The sequence below is a fragment of the Diachasma alloeum genome, unplaced genomic scaffold (genome assembly GCF_001412515.2).
Source record: "Diachasma alloeum isolate Michigan unplaced genomic scaffold, Dall2.0 Dall_scaffold_00183, whole genome shotgun sequence".
NCBI classification, from domain to species: domain Eukaryota; kingdom Metazoa; phylum Arthropoda; class Insecta; order Hymenoptera; family Braconidae; genus Diachasma; species Diachasma alloeum.
Window position 1 is genome coordinate 993,896 of NW_021680349.1, and position 14,324 is coordinate 1,008,219.

Sequence of the window (14,324 nt, forward strand, 5' to 3'; positions counted from 1 at the left end):
AACACGCAGCAAATTCGATACATCATGAATTCAGCAATACATCCATTTAAAGTATAGCAAATGCTCCTGTATTGAAAATTTTTTTCACATATAAATTTCGTCAAAATTCTGATAAAAAAGAAAAACTTCTTCAAAAAACAATCGAGCACCACTTCCTAAATCAATTACAGTTTAATATTATGAGCAACACCCCTCAAATAATCCAGATTATAAAAGATACAATGATCTACCATTTCTACCTGTCGTAAATCAGGGATACCCATATTCGTAAATCATAATTATCGTTAAATTTTGAAGCTGTCATTTAGTTACAATCACTCTTAAATTTTCAATTATTTTAGTAATCATCAATTTAAATATTCAAACTTCGAACTATTTTATTAATCAAAAATTCAGGTAGGAAGATTGCCCATTATTTGGTCGATTGGTAATCCCTTTTAAGAAATTAGAATTATTTACTCAATGGAAAATTCACAGTCCCAAATTATCAAATATTTAAAATAAAATTATGAATATCATACTATTTTTATATTTTGATGAGAATATTTAAACCTTTATCAATGCAAGTTGCAAATTCCTTCAATATTGATGGCCATTCCAGCTGTCGTCGAATATAAAAATCGATAAATGGTTTCCGCAGGGATTCGAATGTGTTTTGATATTCATGAGTCAATGACTCATGTGTTTTCTAATTTACGTAGAATCCGAAATAGGTGTCACTGCTTGATACTTATGTGTTGAATAAACTATGAGTTAAATAAATAATGTGATGAATAGAGTGTGATGAATCTCACTAACATGAACTTTCAGTCAAAAGTGCGCTAAAGTTTCAATTTATCGAAAACTGAAGAATATATTTACCTGAATTTTCCTGATTTCGATGAATTTCCGTGGAATAATTCAACCTAAACAACTACAATTGAAATTTCCATTGATTTTGTCATGGAATAGTGAATTTTCAATGATGAAATTCCACGAAATTTCAATGTAACTATTACTTTATAAACATTTCCAAGAGATGTAGTTCCAAGAGACTATCAAGAGGAAAACTCTAAAACTGAATCACCATTCTGCAAAGATTGTTCTCTTTGCATCATCCATGCTATCAAAATCATCTCTGCAACCGGAAGTTCGTCACTGCGATAATTGCCCTATCTTCAGGCTCCCATTTACTCATGCCATCAGAATCTTCCTCTGCTGGCATCCAATTACTTCCCAACTGGATAATACAATAATACAGAAGAAAGTTCAATGCAAAAATATCTAGAAAATAATTTTTTATTTCTTTTCAGCAAAAGTTTTACAAACGTAAAGTACCATCAAGATTCTCAATAAGGTAATCTTGAGGATTCCATCAAGAGGAAAAGATGAACTTGACATTAGAAATAGCAGTAATAATCAGTTATACGAGACACAAGCGTAATGCACGGATAGCCCTGAATAATATTCGCTCTTTTCATGATTATTTATTATTCTCCATCCTGCTGTAGAGTTATCAACGTTACACATTTATCTCTGAACTACCAAAATAACACGTCATTTTTCAATACACCGATTTATCGTGGAAGTAGGAATAGAATACTCTCGAATGTAATCCTCCATAAAAAGTAAATTTTCAAAAAATGCGATCAATAGTTCTTCATATCTCCATCAACAGGAGTAATCGTTATTTTCAGTTGTTGCGATTATTTTTGTTTCTTTAACTTTAATCACTGAAGTGCACTCTTTTTAATCACAAATATGTTTTTTTTTTGTAGTTCTGTTTCATCAGTTAAGGAACACTTGAAAATTTCAATTAAAAAATCACATCTATAAATCAAGGATAATAATCCCTGTCGGAGTTTAAGAGTTGTGTTTGCTTTTTTAGCACTATTTTTTATGATTGCGGAAAAAATGTAAAGCAAATTATAAAAAGTATATTATTTTGAAGGAACGCTGTTCAGTGCCGAGTATCAAGTACGAAGGTGAAATAATTCGCACATAAACTAAATTTAAGGTACTTATGGCGTGTGGGCATGTAGGAGGTGAAGTGGAGGGGAATCTATTGTACTCTCGCCGAAAACGAGAGGCTGCCTGGGATTTTGCACAGGGGTTTTGATAAAATCAAAGGATGTATAAAAAAATCATCAATTTCTTGACTTGTTTCGACCTCCCTTGCCCACGCCATAAATACCTTAATAGTATATTGGCCACCAAGGACGAAAAATCTGGTTTTTCCCGCCCCAGGTGCCCACGCTATTTTTCAACAAGCCTGCAAAGAAAAGTTTGTATTTTGATTCCTGATAAGACTTATGAGGGAGCGAAGTACGAACTTTCCGTGCAGGTGTGTAAAAAATATACTTTCGAAAATTCTGTTCCGTTCGTCTGGCATTTTGTTAATTCATTTTTTTGGAGTGTTTTGATTAATTGTCGTGCTGGCCGATGTAGGCATTGCAAGCTGGGCAGTAGTGCTTCTTAGCTAGGCACGAGTCCATGCAGTAGGGGCATGGAGCACATGGCCAACATCTGTAGGGAGAAAAAACATCGATTAATTAGGTAGAGATAAAACTTGGAATTAATGGAATGAGTCAAGAGCTGTTGCGGACCAGTTTCAAGTGTATTTTCGGAGTCCTGAGCTTTCTTTTTGCTCTGACAATGTCTTCGCTGAAAATGTCTTTCAGACGCTTCCAGTTTAGTTGACTCATGCCATTCGTTCATCTTCTCGAAGTGACTCCAATCGATTTTAATTGATACAATGAATACACTAATTCTCATTGATTAATGTCATTCAACACATTGTCTTAAATGAGTTAGGAAAAAAATCGTGGGGACGTAAACTTTTCAGTTCATGATAGTTTGTTTCTGAATCCATCCCTATAATCCATTACTGCACGATCCAGCAATTAATTAACTGAAGTCGTTTGGTCTTTAATTAATCATTATGGACAGGAGGACGACTCTAGAATTCAACGCATGTAATGCGATCTGTTACCACTCAAAGGAGATGACAATATTTCTGCATTTTTTTTAAAGCTCCCTTTTCAATATCCAAAAAAGTCTTCAAAAAAATTTGGATGTTATCTAAATTCAAATACTGAAAATATCTTCATCTGTAACATGGACCATCGAATTTGTTGAACTACGTTAAGAGATAATACACGGAGAGAAATATTCAATAAAAATTACACATCTTTTCCGTAATTCCGGAGCGAAATGTGGTTGTAGGAAATTTTACGGAACTGTCACGTAATATTTACCTAGAATCACGCAATTTTTCCGAAGCGTTCCGTAATTTTTACCTGAATCTCCTGTGAAAACGTACGATACCGTCACTTAAATTTTTTGAGTCGATTCCGTAATCGGTGACGAACTGCGAGTTCCGTAATTTTTACGGAACATTTCTCTCCGTGTAGACCTCTTGTGTCTGTATGGGATTTTGAATTATGTTTCTCCCATAATTGTTAATTTTTTATGACCAAAAAACGTCAGCCACTGCACGATCTAGTAATGAATTAACTAAAGTTATTTGGCTTTGAAAAATGAATAATTATTAACGAGACGGCGACTCTAGAATTCGACACATGTAATGCGGTCTGTTACCACTCAAAGGAGATAGCAACATTTCTGCAGACCTTCCTCGAAGCTCCCTTTTCACAATAAAAAAAAATTAATGAAAATTGAGCCATTTTGCTCACAGCCAGAGATATTCATGAAAAAAACACCTCCAGATGAGTTACGCCATTCGCTCATACCGTCACAATGTCAATAAATTTCAATTAATACAATGAATACGAATCATCTTCATTACTTAATGCAATTAATACCAATAAAGCGCACTCTGTCAAACAATTTATGCAAAAATTCCAGTCTCGCCGGAAGCTATTTAACCTGTCTACTATACCTGCGAGGTATATTTCACAAGAGTGACGTTATCCAGACGACACTTAAACATAAAAACTTTACGATAATGGCTTTCCCCTCGACCACATCGGGAGAACAGAAAGAATTTTTTTTTCAGAGCCAGTTTTTGGTTTAGCTGACCACAGTTAGTTATTCAGGCCTTGGTTAAAGTTAACTCCGGGTTAAAATCTCCAATTGGTTACTATCGTTTTTGCTTCCGAATGGAAGCATTGTACTCATCAAAACCGAAATTTCCAATTTTTTGTGTCAGAATAACTAACTTTAGCCTCAGGAGTTTAGATATGTTATTTTTGGTGAATCCAATTGTCATTTAGAATAGTCTTCTCGATACTATCTGGACCGGTTTCAATGATGAGATTGATTGCATCATCTATTGTTGAAAAAATTCATTTTGAAACCAAAAATTAACGTTGGGGCAATGTCAAGAAATTAGATTCAATAAATCATTGAATTCAATTCAAAATCCATAGAAATTTCATTCGGAAGAAAACTGCAAATTATTTTTATTGATATGCATTCGAACCTTACGGTTCATTCTGCGAAATTGCATGTGTGTAAGTGAAAATTACAGAAAGAAAAAAGTGCAAATGAGAAACAAAGAGATAAAGGAATAAGAGAGGAATAATCAAGAAATTATGTTCACGTATCTGATAGTTTTTTTTTCTTTTGAATTAGGACTCGATATAAATCTAGATTAGACGCGAAAGAATAAGATTCTGAGTTTTATGCAAAATTGCTAATTTGTTAGCAAAAAAATATTGACTAGGCTGTGACGAAAGGAATTTCCCACTTGTTTTTAATTGGTAAACCACGGATGAACCGCGGTTAAATTGCACCGAAAATATTTCTAAAAAACGAAATGAGAAATTGAAATTGGATCATTGATGGCATGATTTCACGTCTACTTCCAGTTATCTCTCTGACGCTGGGTGATTAACACAAAAAAAACGGACGCGATAGCGTTTTCTTTTTCACACGCCAATGACTCACGATAAGAAGCATTTAGTGGAGGTCGCATTCTTGACGTCAGAGGACTGACTTTCCATGGGATTGAGTCATTCGGTTAGGGAGAAGTATTCTGGTCATACACCTGTGGATTCACTGACAATATATTTTTTTTGTACTCACCCAATCAAACAGAGGAGAAGTGCGAATAGATGGGTTTTAGTATTCGACTCGGTCTCGACTCTCGTGGAAATGTCAGCATGACAATGAGGACAAGACATCCTCTGGGACTCTGGTCCTAGGGCGACGTGCTGAACCATGATCACTGTTGCAACAACGAGAAAAATAAGGAACTCGGAAAAAGAGATTGTCATTGAAAGATTTATTAATCTCAGAAGCATTTTTGGCCTAGCAAATTTAACGCCTGAATGACGGAGCAGAAACACTCGCCAGAAGAATGTAAAAATCGTGAGAGAAAGTGGGGCAAAATGGGTACTCAATTTTTTTTACAAATATTTAAATAAAATCCAAGCAAATGGGGAAACTTGATTTTATCTCATAAAAAACTTCATGAGTATGGAATACTTACAAATCGGCGATTAATTCAACATTTGAAATTTACTTTGTGATGAATATTCATTAGAAAAATCTAGCGCTTTATTGAGGAATTTCTGTTAGGAATTCTAGTAGTTTTTTGCTGAATTTTATTGGAAAATTTCGCAGTCTTTCAGCGATTTTTTTACCGATATTCAATAGAACAAGTCGGTAAAGGGAATTTCCCATAGAATTTCGTGGGGATAGCTGATCTAAGTTTTCTCGCTTTTTTTTTCATTACTAAATTGAAGAGAAAATTACACATCACACCCAAGAGTTCTTTTGTACAAATCCCGACAAAAAAAACTACAGAAAAATCAACATCGATTTTTTCATCTCGACATTTTTCACGAGAAATTGGCAAAACGCCAATAGAATTTCTACTAAAGCGCTTAAGCAAATGCGCTAGGTTTTCTATTAAATTTTTCCTTCCAGACGCGTTTCATAAAGGGTTCGATCAATTCCCCAGATTTTAGAATAAGTCATTAACGATTTCAAAGGGGAATCTCTAACTTTCGAAAATCAATTATTAATCAGCAATATTTATAATATTCATAAACGAAAAATGACTCATTAAAGCCGAAACTTGATTGAGATTAATTGAAAGAAAAGTCATGTATTATTCACGGATTTATTCCCCCGCGTAAGAATGTAAAAATGGCTATTGTTATGAAACTTATGAGAACCGATAATGAGCGACTGCGATTAATGTTAGTTGCCCAGTAGCACCTGGTGCAGACGGAGCGACGTGCGGTGGTCCAGGTGTGTATGCTGGAGGTGGAACGAATCCTGGTGGTGGCGCTTGCTTGTTTTCCATGGTAATTAGTTACTTGGCAATTCCTGAAAAAGGAAAAAGCAAAAAACCATGCAAAAATCCGTCTAGTGATGCTCTCCTCCAAAAAACTCTAGCTCTGTGCACAAACGATAATGCCCAATCTACAGTACAGCATGAGTTGAAGCCGCGGCATTGTGTGTCATGTTATCGTTGAGTACGAATTCTCGCCGATAACGACGGATCAACTCAATGAACACACGTACGCGTTGAGGAGACGAGTTATACCTAGCTGATATTAATAAGTGCGTCATTCGCCGAGAGTAAATGTTGCACGGTACCAAGGAAAATAATTGAGTTAAATTTTTTTCGTTACAAAGTGGCGAATGAAATAGAAATTATTCAGGAGTTATCTGCACGGAGGCGGAAAATACGTAATGGTTTGCGAATAACATTGCATATGAGCTGTTAAGAATGCCATAGGGGAGGGTGGGGTAAAACGGACACTGGACTTTTTTTGAAATATTCATGACGTGTTGAATTGTTTATGAAATGGAATAATTTTATTTTTCAATTGAAAAACAATGATTCCTCTTTGTGATGAGCTGAGACTGAGCTCAATTGATAAATCTGTTTCTGAGTTATGAATATTTTTAAAAAAGTCAAGTGTCCATTTTACCCTACCCTCCCCTATGTGACGTGTATGCTGAATATATGACTGTAATATGATGGAGAGAGATGGCGACAATATGTCGTTGTTGCCAAAGATTTTGAAATTCGAACAATTAATGTATAATAATATACCTAGGGCCGGTTGCACCAAGCCCTGTTATTCAAATAAATCGTCAGAATAAATTTCGGTGTGGAGTAAATTTATTCCACAGGTTGACAATTTTTTTTCTCTCTGTAGTCGTTAATATCGACTACAGAGAGAAAAAAAAATTATTTGCCAAATATCCATTTACTTGAGAGACGTATTTATTTTTTCAACGTCGTATTTCTCTAGTGGAGTCATTCCCAGGCAATCATCATAGGTTTCAATTATGTCAAATATATTGCTCTAAGAGACGATCATATTAGTTACGATCTCGAGTAGACTCCCTCGAATATGGGTGCAATAATAATTACGAATTAGTTTCGATATTTTCGATTTATGTAATTACGAGTTAATTTTGATATTTTTTTACTAAAAAATTGCACCATTGCATATGGCCAAATGGGGCTGAAATGAAAGCTCTGATGTTCGACTACAAATGTAGAAACCATTTCATTGGAGAAAAACAAAGCAAAAATAAAGTAGTAAATAGTCCGGATTAATAAAAAATTCTGATAAATGTTATTATTACTAGTCATATCCATTTGAAGTACCAAAAATTATGAATTAAATCAGAATTCGCCAAAGTGCCCGAAAATCGAGTGACTTTCACTCGATTTGGTGACCGACCGAAGGTTTAAAATGCAAAGGCCAATGGATTGTCCTTGAGATCTTCTACAACATCAATTGCTCCCGATTCGCTGTCACACAAAGATCTCTCTGTTTTGTTCTGATAAAATCGCCCATATGTTTTTAATTGGCGTTACTTATTGTGCGCAATTAACGATATCCTTGCGCATTCCTGCGCGTGCAAGGGAATTAAAAATTTCGGCGACAACTTTTGCGAAAAATGGAAAAATTAATGTCGAGTTTTCTAGTGTAACTTTGGGCTATTGAGGGCTTTGGCAATTTTTTTCGTTGAAATCCTTTTCAATATTCGTGGTTCAACATCAAAGTTTCTTATCTGCAACTAGATTACCGAAGTATTTCCGATTCTTTCATCATTTCAACTTCGAAAGTCAAATTCAATCCTATTTTGAAACCAGAAACATTTAAAAATCAGAAAATACATTGGAAAGTGCTTTTTGAGGATCAAAGTCTGTATAATTTTCATAATGACGAACATTTTTTTCTGCGGAAAATTACACTCGCATTTTATTAAAACGAATTCTTTAAATTGTACGAAACTGCGAGTCTCCAAAAAAAACTCTCAAACGGATTTGAAATCAGCGTGAAATTATCTATAAGATCGAATTACTTCAACTTTGAAGGACAAACTTATCAACTGTTTTTTCAATTGTTTTTTTATCTACAAGAAGAAAACACAAAAAAATTATTTTTATAAAATGAGAATGAGGTTGACTCTCGCACATTTTCTGACAAATATGATGATTGAAAACTATCAGAACCGTGAAAGGCGCTTAGATATCCTCAACCGATCAATTATTCCCTCGCAATCTAATCTGGCTGAGTACAACTTGGCGTCAGTCTATCGATTCCGTAGTTTTCCTCTGAAAATTCACTTCTAAAATTTCCATATTATTATTTCCGCATTGAGCTTCAACACCCGTGGACAGCAGCAATGTCGCCTTGGGCTCGGGCGCCAACTTCATACATCGCCACCACAATCATGCACCCGTTGCATAATCCACCATTTACTATTTGGCAAAAGATAGTGATGTTCACGAGAGTTATTACTATCCTTTTCAAACGTGTAGTCCGCAAACTTTGCAGGCTTGTATCTTCACGAAAAAAAAAATCGCGCAACTGTGGGGCCAATTTCATTCATTAAATTAAATATTACTCTAGTCCAATACGGCGTTTCATTTTTTTTTCATTCAATAGTTTTTGTGTTATTATGAAAATGAACTTTTACCAAAGAGTTCCAGGACCTCAATTTTTTTTTCAAAAATTATCCCAATTTTTTACATGACAGCCCACTCGTTCAAGAATGGAATGGTTAGACAAAAATTTCATTTTTTGAACAATTATTGGTTCTTTAAATAAAAATATCTCATGGCTATCTCCAATAAGAAATAACCGATTTGCGGACAATGGCATATTTGATACTTTTATGTTAATATTCATAACAATAAACCCTCTGAAAAATTTACAATAACTGTTGAAATTTTCCAGAAAAGATATTACTCAAACCGCATCTCTTTACCATTTTAGGACAGTGTTCCTCTCGGATCCGGAAAATCCTTTCCATATATGCACTTTGCTACTTTCTCCAGGGCCGACGCAGGCAACCCTGGGTCTTTGAGCAAAATATTCATAACTTATTGATTTTTCTAAAAATTTATAACTAGTATTAATTTATATAACTATTTATATAACTATTTATAATATTCATAACATTGATTTTTCTGTTTGACTCGCAGAAAATCTTTCATTTCCGAAAAACACATTTCCATAGACTGATGCTCGCCCCATCGACCCCCAACCTTACTCAACAGCAGGACGACCTCTCAAAGAGGTAGAAGAGTACACATGTGACAGCAATTCCGAGGGTCCGCACGGTTACCCTCAGCTAAAATCATAATTACGTACGGTCAGTAAAAAAAACTGAAATTTCACGAATTTTTGTGAAATATTTGAAGTATTTCTCGTGGTAAATAATAACCGAAATGTATTCAGTTTTCAATTGTCTATTCGAAGATATTTCATGCATTCCAATTGGTTATTCTTCATTGGAAAGAATCGCATGAGATATTTTTTTTAAACCCAATAATTGTGCAAAAATGGTATATGTTGATACGAGTGCGGAAAATATTTTTCATCACAATGTGTGGAAAAGGGACGTTTTAGGCACGCTTCGCGTGCAAAGTTACTTTTTCGCAGAGCGTGATGAAAATGAAATTTTCGTTTAACCATTCCATTCTTCAACAAGTGGGCTATCATACCAAAAATTGCGATAATTTTTAGAAAAAAATTGACGTCCTGGGACAGCACATGAAAAACATGTTTTTTTTCATCTTCTTTTCAGATAAAAAAAACTGAAACTCCGTATTGGAGTAGAGTAATATTCAATCTAACGAATGAAATTAGCTCCACAGTCGTGCGATTTTTTCTTTCGCAAACATATAAGCCTCCAAAGTTTGCGGATTACACTTTTAAAAAGGATAATAGAAGAGTTCGCGCGGAGACCGAGGGAAAACCCCAAGCGCCACACTGCGATTGGATGTGGCTCGAGTTGGCGTACCTGCCAGAAGCGCTGACGCGCAGTTTATCACAGCGGTGTTTGGCCCTCAAACCAAAAGAATAAACAATGAAATGAATTAATCAAAATCCCATCACCCGGTATCACCTCGCGATAAAAGAACCCAAATTTTTTGACGTCCATTAACGATGATTAGTGTCGCGATTACGCCTGCGATTTAATTTCTGACGCGTGAATTTATCTCTATCGGTTTCTTCAACGTCTACGACCAGTTGAACGCACTTTATTTTTCCGCTGCGGTTCGGAGCCCCGCGAATTGAAAAATCAATGGGCAATCCACCCCATAGTCCCCGAGAAAGTAGCGTGCACACACGGCTTCTCTCCCTCTCCCAGGGATCCTGATTCACCGATGCACACGCGAAAGAGAGATGAAATTTTCGGGTAACGCCCTGACATTTCCAATGCCACGTGTTTTAGAGGCACAAAGGGTGTCAGTGCGGAGTGCAAGAATGAAAAAAACGTACAAACTTGTGTTGACTACTCTCCCAAACTTGAAATTCACGGGCATGGATATATTATTTTATTCAAGGCCGTGTGTGACTGCCCGCCAATGGTGCTCAACCCGCTTATCTCGGTATTTCCTGCTTTATTATTCCGTCTGTATTCGAAAAAACTCCTCGCTAGTAATGATACGAATGGAATTTCAGGGCTGCGATTCGCGTTCCATTCTAAATATACGGAAAAGCGTTTGGTACTGCTGTCGGTTTCATACCCAAGTTNAAAGTTACTTTTTCGCAGAGCGTGATGAAAATGAAATTTTCGTTTAACCATTCCATTCTTCAACAAGTGGGCTATCATACCAAAAATTGCGATAATTTTTAGAAAAAAATTGACGTCCTGGGACAGCACATGAAAAACATGTTTTTTTTCATCTTCTTTTCAGATAAAAAAAACTGAAACTCCGTATTGGAGTAGAGTAATATTCAATCTAACGAATGAAATTAGCTCCACAGTCGTGCGATTTTTTCTTTCGCAAACATATAAGCCTCCAAAGTTTGCGGATTACACTTTTAAAAAGGATAATAGAAGAGTTCGCGCGGAGACCGAGGGAAAACCCCAAGCGCCACACTGCGATTGGATGTGGCTCGAGTTGGCGTACCTGCCAGAAGCGCTGACGCGCAGTTTATCACAGCGGTGTTTGGCCCTCAAACCAAAAGAATAAACAATGAAATGAATTAATCAAAATCCCATCACCCGGTATCACCTCGCGATAAAAGAACCCAAATTTTTTGACGTCCATTAACGATGATTAGTGTCGCGATTACGCCTGCGATTTAATTTCTGACGCGTGAATTTATCTCTATCGGTTTCTTCAACGTCTACGACCAGTTGAATGCACTTTATTTTTCCGCTGCGGTTCGGAGCCCCGCGAATTGAAAAATCAATGGGCAATCCACCCCATAGTCCCCGAGAAAGTAGCGTGCACACACGGCTTCTCTCCCTCTCCCAGGGATCCTGATTCACCGATGCACACGCGAAAGAGAGATGAAATTTTCGGGTAACGCCCTGACATTTCCAATGCCACGTGTTTTAGAGGCACAAAGGGTGTCAGTGCGGAGTGCAAGAATGAAAAAAACGTACAAACTTGTGTTGACTACTCTCCCAAACTTGAAATTCACGGGCATGGATATATTATTTTATTCAAGGCCGTGTGTGACTGCCCGCCAATGGTGCTCAACCCGCTTATCTCGGTATTTCCTGCTTTATTATTCCGTCTGTATTCGAAAAAACTCCTCGCTAGTAATGATACGAATGGAATTTCAGGGCTGCGATTCGCGTTCCATTCTAAATATACGGAAAAGCGTTTGGTACTGCTGTCGGTTTCATACCCAAGTTTCCTCGAGTAATTATGCACATCGAAATTTCATCGATTGACGATGGATACGAGGTGTTGTGCAATGCGAATGAGGAAGTGAGAAATTACAAACGTCACAAGTTACTGCGAAATACGTCTGTCTAGTGAGAGTCTACTACAACCACCAGTTTCCGGCTATCCCGATCTCCCTTTTTCTTTCTCTCGAATTTCAACGGAACGCATCACGAAAATTTCACACAATTGCTCGGGTAAAATTCACGGTAATGGGCGAATTAATTGCACGGTTAGTTTTTCCGTGGTTAAGCAAGTCAGCTCACCTTTTTCCTCGCTAATCAGGAGTTGAAAATTCCTTGTTTATTCCGATAGAGTCGTTATGGGCGGCGGGGGCGACTGTCGCGTGAATCGACGGGACTTGAACTGATGGCTGAAGGCTATTGCCGGGCTGCACTGGTAGTTCGTACAGTATACGCATGTATATATGTACTACTGAGGAAAGATGATCCCTGGGGCTCGGTGTGTGTGTGTGTGTGGTGTGTGTGTATGGTGTGTGTGTGTGCGGAGTGGTGGTGGCACCAGAATGCCGACATTCGGAGAATTGAAATGAAAAAAAAAAGACGCATCTGATATTGTATCGCTGTGACGCCTTCTGCGAGACGGGCTCTGATGGATTTCATTAGTTTTCAACGATTTGAAAATTTAACGGGGTTGAGATTGCCCGGGGATTGGCAGTCGGGGATCGAGGGGTGGTAATTTATGCTTCCGAATGAAAGCTCCGTAATCGTTCAAATTTAAGGATATCCCAGTATTTTTTGCAGTTGACGCAGTCAATTGAATTGCGTGAGAATAATTTGAAAAAAATCATGAATATTCAGCGGAATTAAAATGACGTTTTGCACAGAATTATGATTTTTTTTAACACTCGTTGTTTATTAATAAATAATTTAAATTGTTTGAACTTTTGGAAACCTTATTTTTTTAGGCATGAAATTGATTTCTGGTAAAATTCTGAATATGCATAAATTTGTTACGATTCCGAACAAATGATTTGTATGGTGGAAAATTGATTGTTTATACATTACCAGTTATTTGTATAAATACAGTTATCTGCGTTGATTTGATTTTTATAATTTTTGAAAATTTAGAATTTTTCTTGAATTTTCCTGAAAAGTGAGCTTTCTGATGATTTCTTCAAATGTTCTAAATTCATTCGATTATGTATGAATAACATTTTTCTATTACCATTTTATCATAGGGCTGAGGGGTGAGATAGAACTGTAAAAAAGACAATGGATTGTATCGAAGAAAGGGATAATTGCATAATAATAATCGCATAAAATTTTCAGTTCCCAATTCTTCATTTTCGTCATTTATTCCATTTGTTCCATCGAAAGACAAGGATAGAAATCGAATTTATGGGTTTTTTTTATTATTCGAAAAGGTATTTGATGGGGTTTTTCGTCGGTAGGGCGAATAATAAGACTGAATCGAATCAACTTGGGCCCGAAGCGCCCATTCGCTAGTAAGAATAATGATGATGATAACATTCACCTAAGTTGAAAATTTGACAAAATTAGTTAAACAGAAATTTTATTCAATTGAATAAGATGAAATAAACGATGAATTATAGGGGAGGTTGGGGTAAAATGGACACTTTTGACTTTTTTTTAAATGTTAATGAGGGGCTGAAATGGTGATGAAATTTAATAATTTTCCTTTCAATACAAAGAACAATTCTTTCCCTTTGTGACGAGCCTAACCTGAACTCAATTGATAAATTTGTTTCTGAATTATGAACCATTTAAAAAAAGTCTACAGTGTCCATTTTACCCCACCTTCCCCTACATAACAGAATGAAATTATGTGCAGAGTAACCATTCGGAAGCATATTGCTAATTTATTAGTAAAAATAGCTATACTATATGCAATATAAGAGCCATTTCCCATTTGTTTTTCATTGCACTCAAAAAATTTGAATGAAAAAAAATTGATACTGTACCGTTGTGACGCCTTCTGCGAGACGGGTTCTGATGAATTACATTAGTTTTCAACGATTGACAAATTTAGCGGGGTTGAGAATGCCCGAAAGTGTTAACAGTTCAAAGATCGAAGGGGAGGTAGTGTATCTGTCAAGCACTCTATTCAATTTTCCTATTTTTGTTCCTGAAGTTTTAATTGATGGGAGGGAGTGATGACAACGAGGGAATGTCACATTATTTATGATGAGGAGTGCTTAAATCATTCATGCATCAATTTATTACTG

The 14,324-nt window shown here is 36.3% G+C and overlaps 1 protein-coding gene across 1 annotated transcript; it reads right to left on the reverse strand.

Moving 5' to 3' along the window:
* Positions 1-1,260: 1,260 nt before the first annotated feature.
* Positions 1,261-12,510, reverse strand: LOC107047798 (lipopolysaccharide-induced tumor necrosis factor-alpha factor homolog). The gene is made up of 4 exons (XM_015270639.1): positions 12,382-12,510; positions 6,169-6,279; positions 5,029-5,170; positions 1,261-2,505 (listed from the first exon to the last, which is right to left on the reverse strand). Exons 2-4 carry the CDS (start codon positions 6,254-6,256, stop codon positions 2,403-2,405), a joined length of 333 nt encoding a protein of 110 aa, XP_015126125.1. The 5' UTR covers positions 6,257-6,279; positions 12,382-12,510; the 3' UTR covers positions 1,261-2,402.
* Between the last annotated feature and the right edge of the window lie 1,814 nt (positions 12,511-14,324).